Below are 12,708 nucleotides of genomic sequence, written 5' to 3' on the forward strand. Positions count from 1 at the left end.
TATTCCTTCTTTGTTATTACTGATCATCTTATATTGGTTATTCTTTGGACTACTCTATATTACATAGTAAGATTAAACCAAAGTTCTGATAAGGAAAATTCCTGGACAAAAACCTTAAGACTGTAAACTAAAAATCTTGACTGATAAGGTAGTTGGGGACTTCCCTGGTGGCACAGTGATTAAGAATCCACCTGCCAATGCAGGGGACATGGGTTCGATCCCTGGTCTGGAAAGATCCCACATGCCGCGGAACAACTAAGCCCATGCGCCACAACTACTGAGCCTGCGCTCTAGAGCCCGTGAGCCACAACTACTGAGCCCGAGCACCACAACTACTGACACCCACGCGCCTAGAGCCTGTGCTCCGCAACAAGAAGCCTGTGCACGGCAACGAAGAGTAGCCCCTGCTCGCCGCAACTAGAGAAAGCCCGTGCACAGCAACAAAGACCCAACAGAGCCAAAAATAAATATATAAATAAATAAATGTATAAAAAAAAAAAGGTACTTGGCACACAGTAAGTTATCAATAAAAATATCCTATTAGTGCATCTAACCTGAATGTTCTATTATTAGAACCCTATTAAATGCTCAAAGTGAACTATTGTCCCTTATTAAATGTTTAAATGTTTATTGGCTTTTGCTTATGCCAGCTTCTCATAGTAATGAAACTGGATTAACAGAAGAGACACACTAATTACTAGGCACAATCATGAATCAATTAAATACAAAGAATAACTCTATCTTTTCATATGAATACATGAAATGCTTATTTTTTGAAAAATTTATTATCATATTAGTCATCAATTTTATACACATCAGTGTATACATGTCAATTCCAATCTCCCAATTCATCACACCACGACCTACACCCCCCCGCTGCTTTCCACGCTTGGTGTCCATATGTTTGTTCTCTACATCTGTGTCTCAATTTCTGCCCTGCAAACCGGTTCATCTGTACCATTTTTCTACATTCCACATATATGCATTAATATACGATATTTGTTTTTGTCTTTCTGACTTACTTCACTCTCTATGACAGTCTCTAGATCCATCCACGTCACTACAAATGACCCAATTTCGTTCCTTTTCATGGCTGAGTAATGTTCCATTGTATATACGTACCACATCTTCTTTATCCATTCGTCTGTTGATGGACACTTCGGTTGCTTCCATGACCTGGCTATTGTAAATAGTGCTGCAATGAACATTCGGGTGCATGTGTCTTTCTGAATTATGGTTTTCTCTGGGTATGTGCCTAGTGGGATTGCTGGGTCATATGGTAATACTATTTTTAGTTCTTTAAGAAACCTCCATGCTGTTCTCCATAGTGGCTGTATCAATTTACATTCCCACCAACAGTGCAAGAGGGTTCCCTTTTCTCCACACCCTCTCCAGCATTTGTTGTTTGTAGATTTTCTGATGATGCCCATTCTAACTGGTGTGAGGTGATACCTCATTGTAGTTTTGATCTGCATTTCTCTAATTATTAGTGATGTTGAGCAGCTTTTCATGGGCTTCTTGGCCACCTGTATGTCTGCTTTGGAGAAATGTCTATTTAGGTCTTCTGCCCATTTTTGGATCGGGTTGTTTGTTTTTTTAATATTGAGCTGCATGAGCTGTTTATATATTTTGGAGATTAATCCTTTGTCCATTGATTCGTTTGCAAATATTTTCTCCCATTCTGAGGGTTGTCTTTTGGTCTTGATTATGGTTTCCTTTGCTGTGCAAAAGCTTTTAAGTTTCATTAGGTCCCATTTGTTTATTTTTGTTTTAATTTCCATTACTCTAGGAGGTGGATCAAAAAAGATCTTGCTGTGATTTATGTCAAAGAGTGTTCTTCCTATGTTTTCCTCTAAGAGTTTTATAGTGCCCGGTCTTACATTTAGGTCACTAATCCATTTTGAGTTTATTTTTGTGTATGGTGCTAGGGAGTGTTCTAATTTCATTCTTTTACATGTAGCTGTCCAGTTTTCCCAGCACCACTTATCGAAGAGACTGGCTTTTCTCCATTGTATATCCTTGCCTCCTTTGTCATAGATTAGTTGACCATAGGTGCGTGGGTTTATCTCTGGGCTTTCTATCCTGTTCCATTGATCTATATTTCTGTTTTTGTGCCAGTACCGTATTGTCTTGATTACTGTAGCCTTGTAGTATAGTCTGAAGTCAGGAGTCTGATTCCTCCAGCTCCGTTTTTTTCCCCTCAAGACTGCTTTGGCTATTCGGGGTCTTTTGTGTCTCCATACAAATTTTAAGATGTTTTGTTCTAGTTCTGTAAAAAATAGCATTGGTAATTTGATAGGGATTGCATTGAATCTGTAAATTGCTTTGGGTAGTATAGTCATTTTCACAATATTGATTCTTCCACTCCAAGAACATGGTATATCTCTCCACCTGTTGGTATCATCTTTCTTTCATCAGTGTCTTATAGTTTTCTGCATACAGGTCTTTTGTCTCCTTAGGTAGGTTTATTCCTAGATATTTTATTCTTTTTGTTGCAATGGTAAATGGGAGTGTTTCCTTAATTTCTCTTTCAGATTTTTCATCATTAGTGTATAGGAATGCAAGAGATTTCTGTGCATTAATTTTGTATCCTGCAACTTTACCAAATTCATTGATTAGCTCTAGTAGTTTTCTGGTGGCATGTTTAGGATTCTCTATGTATAACATCATATAATCTGCAAACAGTGACAGTTTTACTTCTTCTTTTCCAATCTGTATTACTTTTCTTCCCTGATTGCCGTGGCTAGGACTTCCAAAACTATGTTGAATAATAGTGGTGAGAGTGGACATCCTTGTCTTGTTCCTGATCTTAGAGGAAATGCTTTCAGTTTTTCACCATTGAGAATGATGTTCGCTGTGGGTTTGTCGTATATGGCCCTTATTATGTTGAAGTAGGTTCCCTCTATGCCCACTTTCTGGAGAGTTTTTATCATAAATCGGTGTTGAATTTTGTCAAAAGCCTTTTCTGCATCTATTGAGATGATGATATGGTTTTCATCCTTGAATTTGTTAATATGGTGTATCACATTGATTGACTTGCATATATTGAAGAATCCTTGCATCCCTGGGATAAATCCCACTTGTTCATGGTGTATGATCCTTTTAATGTGTTGTTGGATTCTGATTGCTAGTATTTTGTTGAGGATTTCTGCATCTATATTCATCAATGATACTGGTATGCAATTTTCTTTTTTTGTAGAGTGTCTTTGTCTGGTTTTGGTATCAGGGTGATGGTGGCCTCACAGAATGAGTTTGGGAGTGTTCCTTCCTCTGCAACTTTTTGGAAGAGTTTGAGAAGGATGGGTGTTAGCTCTTCTCTAAATGTTTGATAGAATTCACCTGTGAAGCCATCGGGTCCTGCACTTTTGTTTGTTGGAAGATTTTTAATCACAGTTTCAGTTTCATTACTTGTGATTGGTCTATTCATATTTTCTGTTTCTTCCTGGTTCAGTCATGGAAGGTTATACCTTTCTAAGAATTTGTCCATTTCTTCCAGGTTGTCCATTTTATCGTCAGAGTTGCTTGTAGTAGTTTCTTTGGATGCTCTCTAGTTCTTCGGTGTCTGTTGTAACTTCTCCTTTTTCATTTCTAATTTTATTGATTTGAGTCCTCTCCCTCTTTTTCTTGATGAGTCTGGCTAATGGTTTATCAATTTTGTTTATCTTCTCAAAGAACCAGCTTTTAGTTTTATTGATCTTTGCTATTGTTTTGTTTCTATTTCATTTATTTCTGCTCTTATCTTTATAGTTTCTTTCCTTCTGCTAACTTTGGGTTTTGTTTGTTCTTCTTTCTCTAGTTCCTCTAGGTGAAACGTTAGATTGTTTATTTTAGATTTTTCTTGTTTCGTGAAGTAGGCTTGTATAGCTATAAAATTCCCTCTAAGAACTGCTTTTGCTGCATTCCATAGGTTTTGGATCATCATGTTTTCATTGTCATTTTTCTCCAGGTATTTTTTTATTTTCTCTTTGATTTCTTCATTGGTCTCTTGGTTATTTAGTAACATATTGTTTAGCCTCCATGTGTTTTTGTTTTTTACGTTTTTTTTCCCCTGTAATTGATTTCTAATCTCATAGCGTTGTAGTCAGAAAAGATGCTTGATATGATTTCAATTTTCTTAAATTTACTGAGGCTTGATTTGTGACCCAAGATGTGATGTATCCTGGAGAATGTTCTGTGCACACTTGAGAAAAAAGTGTGACCTGCTGTTTTTGGATGGAATGTCCTATAAATATCAATTAAATCTATCTGGCCTATTGTGTCATTTAAAGCTTGTGTTTCCTTATTAATTTTCTGTTTGGATGATCTGACCATTGGTGTAAGTGAGGTGTTAAAGTCCCGCACTATTATTGTGTTGCTGTCGATTTCCTCTTTTAGAGCTGTTAGCAGTTGCCTTATGTATTGAGGTGCCCCTATGTTGGGTGCATATATATTTATAATTGTTATATCTTCTTCTTGGGTTGATCCCTTGATCATTACGTAGTGTCCTTCCTTGTCTCTTGTAGCATTCTTTATTTTAAAGTCTATTTTATCTGATATAAGTATTGCTACTCCAGCTTTCTTTTGATTTCTATTTGCATGGAATATCTTTTTCCATCCCCTCACTTTCAGTCTGAATGTGTCCGTAGGTCTGAAGTGGGTCTCTTGTAGATAGCATATATATGGGTCTTGTTTTTGTATCCATTCAGTGAGCCTGTGTCTTTTGGTTGGAGCATTTAATCCATTCACTTTTAAGGTAATTATCGATATGTATGTTCCTATGACCATTTTCTTAATTGTTTTGGGTTTGTTTTTGTAGGTCCTCTTCTTTTCTTGTGTTTCCCACTTAGAGAAGTTCCTTTAGCATTTGTTATAGAGCTGGTTTCATGGTGCTGAATTCCCTTACCTTTTGCTTGTCTGTAAAGCTTTTGATTTCTCCTTCGAATCTGAATGAGATCCTTGCTGGTTAGAGTTAATCTTGGTTGTAGGTTCTTCCCTTTCATCACTTTAAGTATATCATGCCACTCCCTTCTGGCTTGTAGAGTTTGTGCTGAGAAATCAGTTGTTAACCTTATGGGAGTTCCCTTGTATGTTATTTGTCGTTTTTCCCTTGCTGCTTTCAATAATTTTTCTTTGTCTTTAATTTTTGCCAATTTGATTACTATGTGTCTCAGCGTGTTTTTCCTTGGGTTTATCCTGTATGGGACTCGCTGAGCTTCCTGGACTTAGGTGGCTATTTCCTTTCCCATGTTAGGGAAGTTTTCGACTACAATCTCTTCAAATATTTTCTCTGGTCCTTTCTCTCTCTCTTCTCCTTCTGGGACCCCTTTAATGCGAATGTTGTTGCGTTTAATGTTATCCCAGAGGTCTCTTAGGCTGTCTTCATTTCTTTTCATTCTTTTTTCTTTATTCTGTTCCGTGGCAGTAAATTCCACCATTCTGTCTTCCAGGTCACTTATCCGTTCTTCTGCCTCAGTTATTCTGCTATTGATTCCTTCTAGTGTAGTTTTCATTTCAGTTATTGTATTGGTCATCTCTGTTTGTTTGTTCTTTAATTCTTCTAGGTCTTTGTTAAACATTTCTTTCATCTTTTCTATCTTTGCCTCCATTCTTTTTCCGAGGGCCTTGATCATCTTCACTATCATTATTCTGAATTCTTTTTCTGGAAGGTTGCCTATCTCCACTTCATTTAGTTGTTTTTCTGGGGTTTTATCTTGTTCCTTCATCTGGTACATAGCCCTCTGCCTTTTCATCTTGTCTATCTTTCTGTGAATGTGGTTTTTGTTCCACAGGCTGCAGGACTGTAGTTCTTCTGCTGTCTGCCCTCTGGTGGATGAGGCTATCTAAGAGGCTTGTGCAAGTTTCCTGATGGGAGGGACTGGTGGTGGGTAGAGCTGGCTGTTGCTCTGGTGGTCAGAGCTCAGTAAAACTTTAATCCGCTTGTCTGATGATGGGTGGGGCTGGGTTCCCTCCCTGTTGGTTGTTTGGCCTGAGGCGACCCAAAACTGGAGCCTACCCAGGCTCTTTGGTGGGGCTAATGGCAGACTCTGGGAGGGCTCACACCAAGGAGTACTTCCCAGAACTTCTGCTGCCAGTAAGACCCTATTTCTAATAGGATTGATTCATTCAGTTCTACATCAGTGACCCAAGCATTACAGAGTGTAAAGACCATACATCATATGACTCATCCTTTCCATGGTTTATTTCCACAAACACTATCACTTGCCCAGAAATAACTATAATTTTGTAAATCTCTTATTTCCCCCAAGTTCTTTACGATTGATTTCCTTCTTTCCAGTGCATTTGACCTGAAGTCATAGGTCCATCCAAACGATGATAAGACAGAAAACTCATGAAATGCTTATTAAAGGCACCTAACTTTGAAAACTTTGGATGTGCCAGGCAGTAGATTAAGCATTTTTTTTTACAGTATTATATTTAATCCTCACAAACCTCTGCAAGGTAAATTCTATACTCATTTCCACGGTACAGATAAAGAAACTGAGACTGGTGAACTTACCCAAGGTTACACTGCTAGAGAGAGGCGGAGCTGATACCTGAGTCCACCCAGTGGACTCTATTACCTGGGCATTTACCCACTTTCTATCAACCATGTGACACAGAACATCATATACCGTGTCCTCACAACCACCCTATAAGGTAGGTACTTACTTGTATAAACTCCTTCTTTGCAGAGTCATGAAAATAAAGTTCTGCAACTTCGGCCTCAGAGGCAACGAGCCACTGAAGAATAATCCTTAGCTGGGGGTCTACTGTGCATGGCTCCATGTCAACATTCGCAATTAGCAGAGTATTTCCATCTTGCTCTGAACCTAATATTTAAATTGAAATGATATGAAATGAAACTCATCAATTCAACTCTCAGTGCTCTGCTTTCCAAGGACATGTAAGCATTTTCCATTTCTTAAGAGTCCAAGGAATTCTGGAAAAAAATTCATCTTTTCTTAACTGCACCATAACATCAACTAAAGCATTACTTTGAAAAGGCAAAATAATGCTAAAACAAAGGAACAGCTTTGATCATTTGTGACAGCACAAATGCAAAACTCTATTCTCAGGTATTGAATTCAAGAGCCAATTCCCAAATGCCATAATTTGTGTCAAAATATAATCTATAGGTAAAGCTGAAAAAAAAAAAAACTGAAATGCTACAATTACAATCAAAATATAAATAAAACACAAATAAAAACCTCAAATAAATATATTAAATGGACTTTAAGAAAGCTTTCTGAACTAAGAGAAATAGCAGCAGCAGTGAACACTTGCATTGCACATATTACATCCTAAGTATTGTTCTAATCTCTTTACATATACAAACTCCTTTAATCCTCACAAGCACCCTGTGAGGAGGGAACTGCTATCATCTCATTTTACAGGTGAGGAATCTGAGGCAGAGAGAGATCCAGAGTCTCACAGCCGGAAATGGCTGAGCCAGGATATAAACACAGGCGGTCTGGCTCCATGCTCTTAATCACTTCACTCTTTAGGCAAAATACAAAAAAAAAAAAAGTCACATGCAACCACTTACCTCCCAAAAGCTAAACCAGGGAATTTTCTGGTACACCCTTATTATAAATAAGACACTGTTCTCAAGTTTAATTTTTAATGAAAATTATGATTTCAACATAAAAAAGATGAATCCCTGTTGACTATAAAACTAATGCCCGTGCACCAATATCGTGTGTTTAACACTGCTGCTTAGTGGTGGGCCTCCCACACAAGAGGCCAGCAATGGGGCATGCTGGCAGACATTCCACCAATTTGCACCAGTAATGGACATTTGTTGGTGAATGTCCCTGATTCTTTTTTTTACAGTTTGCAGGCCATTCTAGACCACTACTAATCATTTTTAGGATTCGTACTGACCCCTAAAATTTTTCATTTAAAAAAATTGGTCCACACTATTCTCTTAACATAAATGTATTATCATTTCTCTCCTCTCTCCCCTCTGACTTTCAGTCAAAAATGGGTCCGGTAGACGATGGTACCAGACAAAGTCTTTGGGCCATTCTGTAAATTCTGCAGAGGTCATGGGGTTGAAATGTTCTCTGTACCACTGGATTTCTCAGTTCAGGGTTCCTGGTTGCCTGGCCTAAGAATGACTTGTCTTTGGAGAGGTTACTCAACCCTAGCAAAAAGAGAAAGAACTGACATCCTGCAATTACAAACAATAACAAAAAAAATGAAGTTTGTTGCCTTAGGATTTCCATAATTTTGAATCATTTATAAATATACATCAATCCATCTCCTAATTTACCAATATCTAACTTAACAAATTTGAAAGTTAGCTACAATTTTCTATATAATGAGAGATGACTATAATCTCTAAAGCTGAGTAATGACATATCTACATATAATTAACCTCCCAGTTTATTCCTAGTTACAAAAACAATACTGAACAGCCTGTGACCAATGGTATCTAGTATTTATATCTTTGGAACCATGTTCATTAAAGGAAGAAACGAACATTTTCTTCAAATATATGTGTGAGTGTAAGACTGGAATTGAGGGAAGGAAGAATCTATTTTAAAGTATCTTTTATTTTTACTTAATTGATTTATGTAAGGTTGACAGCAAAACAAACTGACATGTGATATGATAATAAATTATATCTCATAATGTAAGAATTTTATATTTTGAAAAAGATAATTATATGAAGAGATTATCATGAATTTCTCTCTCAAATAATTGAATAATTCTTTTAAAGTAGTTCGGTCTTTACACTGATGAGTACTTCCTTAGTTTAGCAATCAAATAACACAAACTGCTCAGCAAAGGATCTGACACTGGTTAGATTAGTCAAGAATACCTTGATTTGGAATATTTCTTCATCTTTCAATTCCTTTATTGTATTATCTGTACAATAAGAAATTTGGACAAGAACTTCTCTTGGGTCTACTCTAGTTACAAATTTTTGTAATTTTAATGGAAAACAATTTTAAAATAAATCAAAGTTTGTTCTAACGAATATTATTTCAAGTTACATTGAATAGTTTAAATGAATAATATTGTATTGAAGGGATCCCAAAAGACATTAATAACCAAAAGGGAAGGGAAAAAATACCATTGTGAAATGTAAAATGATTTTTTCTCAGTTATTATTATAAGTCTTCAGTTAGTATTTCCCATTTAATCTGACTTCATATAGGTTATTATAAATGTCTTTTATTTTTGTATGTCTGTATTGCTTAATATTCCAAGTCTAGTAAAATCTTATGCAAATAAACCAATGAATTTAAACAAAACAAAACAAAAAAGAATACCCTGGTTTGTAATGTAAAAACCCTGATTTGTAACAACCCAGTGCCTATCTGATGAAAATGTACAAACACAAACATTAAAGACTTTTCTAAAGAACTTTATAAAAAAACATGCAAACACTTTGAAAAAACAAATTGTCAGTTAGTTACCTTCTACATCATCCTCATGCTCTTCATCTTTATCATCCGGCCCATCACTTATCGAATGAAGTAGCAGAAGCAGTTAAAAAAAAAAAAAAGCTTTAATTAATAAAGGTACTAAAGCCAATTCTTAAAACGTGGTAAAAAATGAATGATACAATATGACATATATTTTAAAAGGGGAGAAATGACAATAAAAAGGAAGCTTTGCTTCTCACACCATTTCATGTTAAAATCTGAATTGCAAATGATGCCTAAAGGTAAGTTATCAATAACTGAGAAGTTCTACCTAACCATGGTATCTATACAGCGTCCAGTAATTACATAATAAAATTTAATTTAAAATAATTTAAAGCCAAAATATTCTAATTTGGTTTTAGATAACACAGCATCTGAATATTGCAGAATGCCATGAATAATTATTTATTAATGCTTCTGCTGATGCCATTTGTATATTTTTTTTAACATAGTAAAAACATTTTTTCTATACCTTTCTTATAAATAAGACTGCATACAAAAACAAAAAACCAAAACAAAACAACAGAAATCCTGTAGGAAGCAAGCTCTTTTTAATGAAACTGTAATTGGTAGAATGAAAAATAGCAAGCAGTGCAACACATGCACAGAATTAACACATTTTGCAATTAGATGTCAGTCACATCTTAGCATAGTTGAATTTTTTCATTAGATGTAAATTTATCAAGCAGAATCATGTCAAAATATAGGAGAAAAGCAGGTTGATACACATTGGCACTGTAACCCACATTCTTTTAAGAATATGACATCATGCATTAGTGGTGAAAGACTCATCAGTGTTTAGGTTTCTGGACTGGACCAACCTGTCTGATGTTGGAAAGGATAAATTGTCCTCATACAAATCTCCTTCTAAACCAAGACTGCTCCAGCTACTGCTGTTACCATTACTGCCAGAGGAAGAAAAGAACAGAGCTGAACTAGCAAACGAATGGTAAAGACGACCCTGGTTTTCCTTGGAACAGCATGTGTCAGTGGTAACTGCGGATGTTCTGAAGCTGCCACGGTGGGTGCAGCATCTGTGGAGTTACGTAAAGACCATCGCTGCTACTGTACAAGGTATCTGACAGCTTCAGAGATTTGGGAGTTTTCTTACTTGTCCTCAAAAGTTCATGAAAATTATTCTAAATGTGTATTTATTTTACAGATTAAGACAATGACTTTTAGGACAGTAAATGAATGCATGAACTAAGAAGTTTCGCAATGAAATTACTGTCTATGGCAAAGCTTAGGATATAATTTGTAGAAAGCCAATGCTCTTCAGTTTGGATAAAGTTTAAAAACAAAAAAACCACAGGTTAACATTCTCTCAAGTCTTTAGATAGTGCAAACAGTGATGGGCCAGGGTGGTGATGGAGGATGGGGAAAGGGATGGGATGGCAGACACCAAAACACAGTCCCAAATAGACCTTTTCTAACTACTGGGAGAAAAGCTGTCTTCTGATTTTAAAATACTCTTATTATGTCAATTACCTTCATCTCATTAATTATGTATAATTCAGTAGGTGGCAAATAATATACATTTTCTTCAGAATATTGAATAACCAAGGTCTAATCAAGCATTACACTTGTCTTATCAGCCAGTCACTAACGCCACACAGACACCTTCTCATGCTACCTAATCAAAAGAAGAAAGCAGCTACGTTCTACAAGTGCGGCAAAGCGATACAACACAAAAAGCAACTGCGTTCAGAAACAAAACTAAATTCAGTTTTTCAGATTAAAATCTAAACATGCAATTTTAAAAAATTCTAATCATTAAAATAATTAGTAAGCACACATTAGTTTGCAGTGATAAGCAGCTATATTTCCCCATATTAGGCTAGACAATGATAAAAATTAATATTCACACAAACCAAAATTTTGGTTCTAAAAAATGAATTAACATAAAATCATCTTTCATGCATCAGTAAATGTTGACAAGGTTACCAAAAAAGGGGATGATTATTTAAAAGTTCTAGTTTCCAGGCCATCTCAATAATTAACATATCCATATTAACTCTAGCACTATCAAACTGTCACAAACCATAATGCATTACAGAATAAAAGTTAAAACTGATCAGTGTCTTTTCGACCCTATGTTCAAACAAATACAGATCTATTACAAAACCATTAAACCAACCAGAATTTTTGCCCATGTAGTCTGTTGCCAGACAAACCAAAAATGAGAAAATATGGAAATACAGAATGGATAGAGAGCTGTGAGCCAAAGAGAAAGAGAAAATTAATGATCTCAAACACCATATTTACTTCTATTAATAGAATGATTATCTAAGCACAGAAAAAAATTACAAAATTAAAATTCTGACCCATTTCCACACTAAAGCCATGTATCTTAAGTGTGGTCTCTGAATCTTAAGTGTGGTCTCTGAATCACTTGCTTTAAAATAATCGGAGGTACTTATCAAGCCTGCAGAATCTTGGGACCCTCCAATGACCCAGGGAATCTTCATCTCTGGGAGGCAAGCACACCACCAACCCTGGATGAGCCCCACTAAGTTTTTCTTTGTGCCTGAACCTTAAGGCCACACAGCATCATTAGTTCTTATTAATTCTATAGTCAATTAAAACCACAGGTGTTCTGACAAAATACTATCAAGTCAGGTTTTCCCCATCCTGAATTCAAATAATTAATTTTCTGAACCTAAATGCATTTACCTATGTTAAACATTATTAGTTTAGCCTCAGCCTGATTTGGTCTTTCTGAACCTTGGTTCTGTTAATGGGATTACCTTTTCATCTTTGTTTTGAGTCACTCACAAATACTAAGTGTTCTACATCACTAATAAAATAATGCTGAAGAGGAAGAACCAAGGACAGACCTTGGTAGGCGCCTCCCTCTTTTCGTCAAATTAGATAACATTCCATACCAAGTCGTTCAACCAGCTACAGTCCTCCTAATGCCACTAGCCTCTAACCCTTGTTCTCCCACTTTAACACCAGGATTCCATAAGCAACAATGTCAACCCCCAACTGAAATTCTAGAAGCCTGCTTCTCAAAGGTGAGAGAAGAATTTAAGTGTTCAATATTCTACTCTAAAGTTATGGGAAGGGCCAAATGATGATCTGTGATATTACCCCCACTTCCTGCTACCAGTTTTAAAGACTGCCTTTTTGGATTTAGATTTTGTAAAATACTGGTGGTTTACGTCACATTTTAAGAAATTATGACAAAATAGATACTTTATAAAAATATTAAGACTTACTGGTTAATCCAAGCATCAGACAAAATACTCTGAGATGATGTGTTCTAACAGGTGAAAAGCCATTTAGGCCT

General features: G+C 36.1%; 1 protein-coding gene across 3 annotated transcripts in view; it reads right to left on the reverse strand.

Moving 5' to 3' along the window:
- The window catches only part of AKAP11 (A-kinase anchoring protein 11), a 53,781-nt gene that overhangs the window by 5,574 nt on the left and 35,499 nt on the right, over nt 1-12,708 (reverse strand). For 2 of the 3 annotated variants that reach the window (XM_036831413.1, XM_036831412.1), the window contains exons 9-11: nt 10,238-10,321; nt 9,408-9,454; nt 6,649-6,809 (exon numbers count right to left, since the gene is read on the reverse strand). In XM_036831413.1, the coding sequence (XP_036687308.1) occupies nt 6,649-6,809; nt 9,408-9,454; nt 10,238-10,321 (292 nt within the window). The remainder of the gene's footprint in view (nt 1-6,648; nt 6,810-9,407; nt 9,455-10,237; nt 10,322-12,708) is intronic. The other variant, XM_036831414.1, reaches the window with a different exon arrangement.

The sequence above is a fragment of the Balaenoptera musculus genome, chromosome 18 (genome assembly GCF_009873245.2).
Source record: "Balaenoptera musculus isolate JJ_BM4_2016_0621 chromosome 18, mBalMus1.pri.v3, whole genome shotgun sequence".
NCBI classification, from domain to species: domain Eukaryota; kingdom Metazoa; phylum Chordata; class Mammalia; order Artiodactyla; family Balaenopteridae; genus Balaenoptera; species Balaenoptera musculus.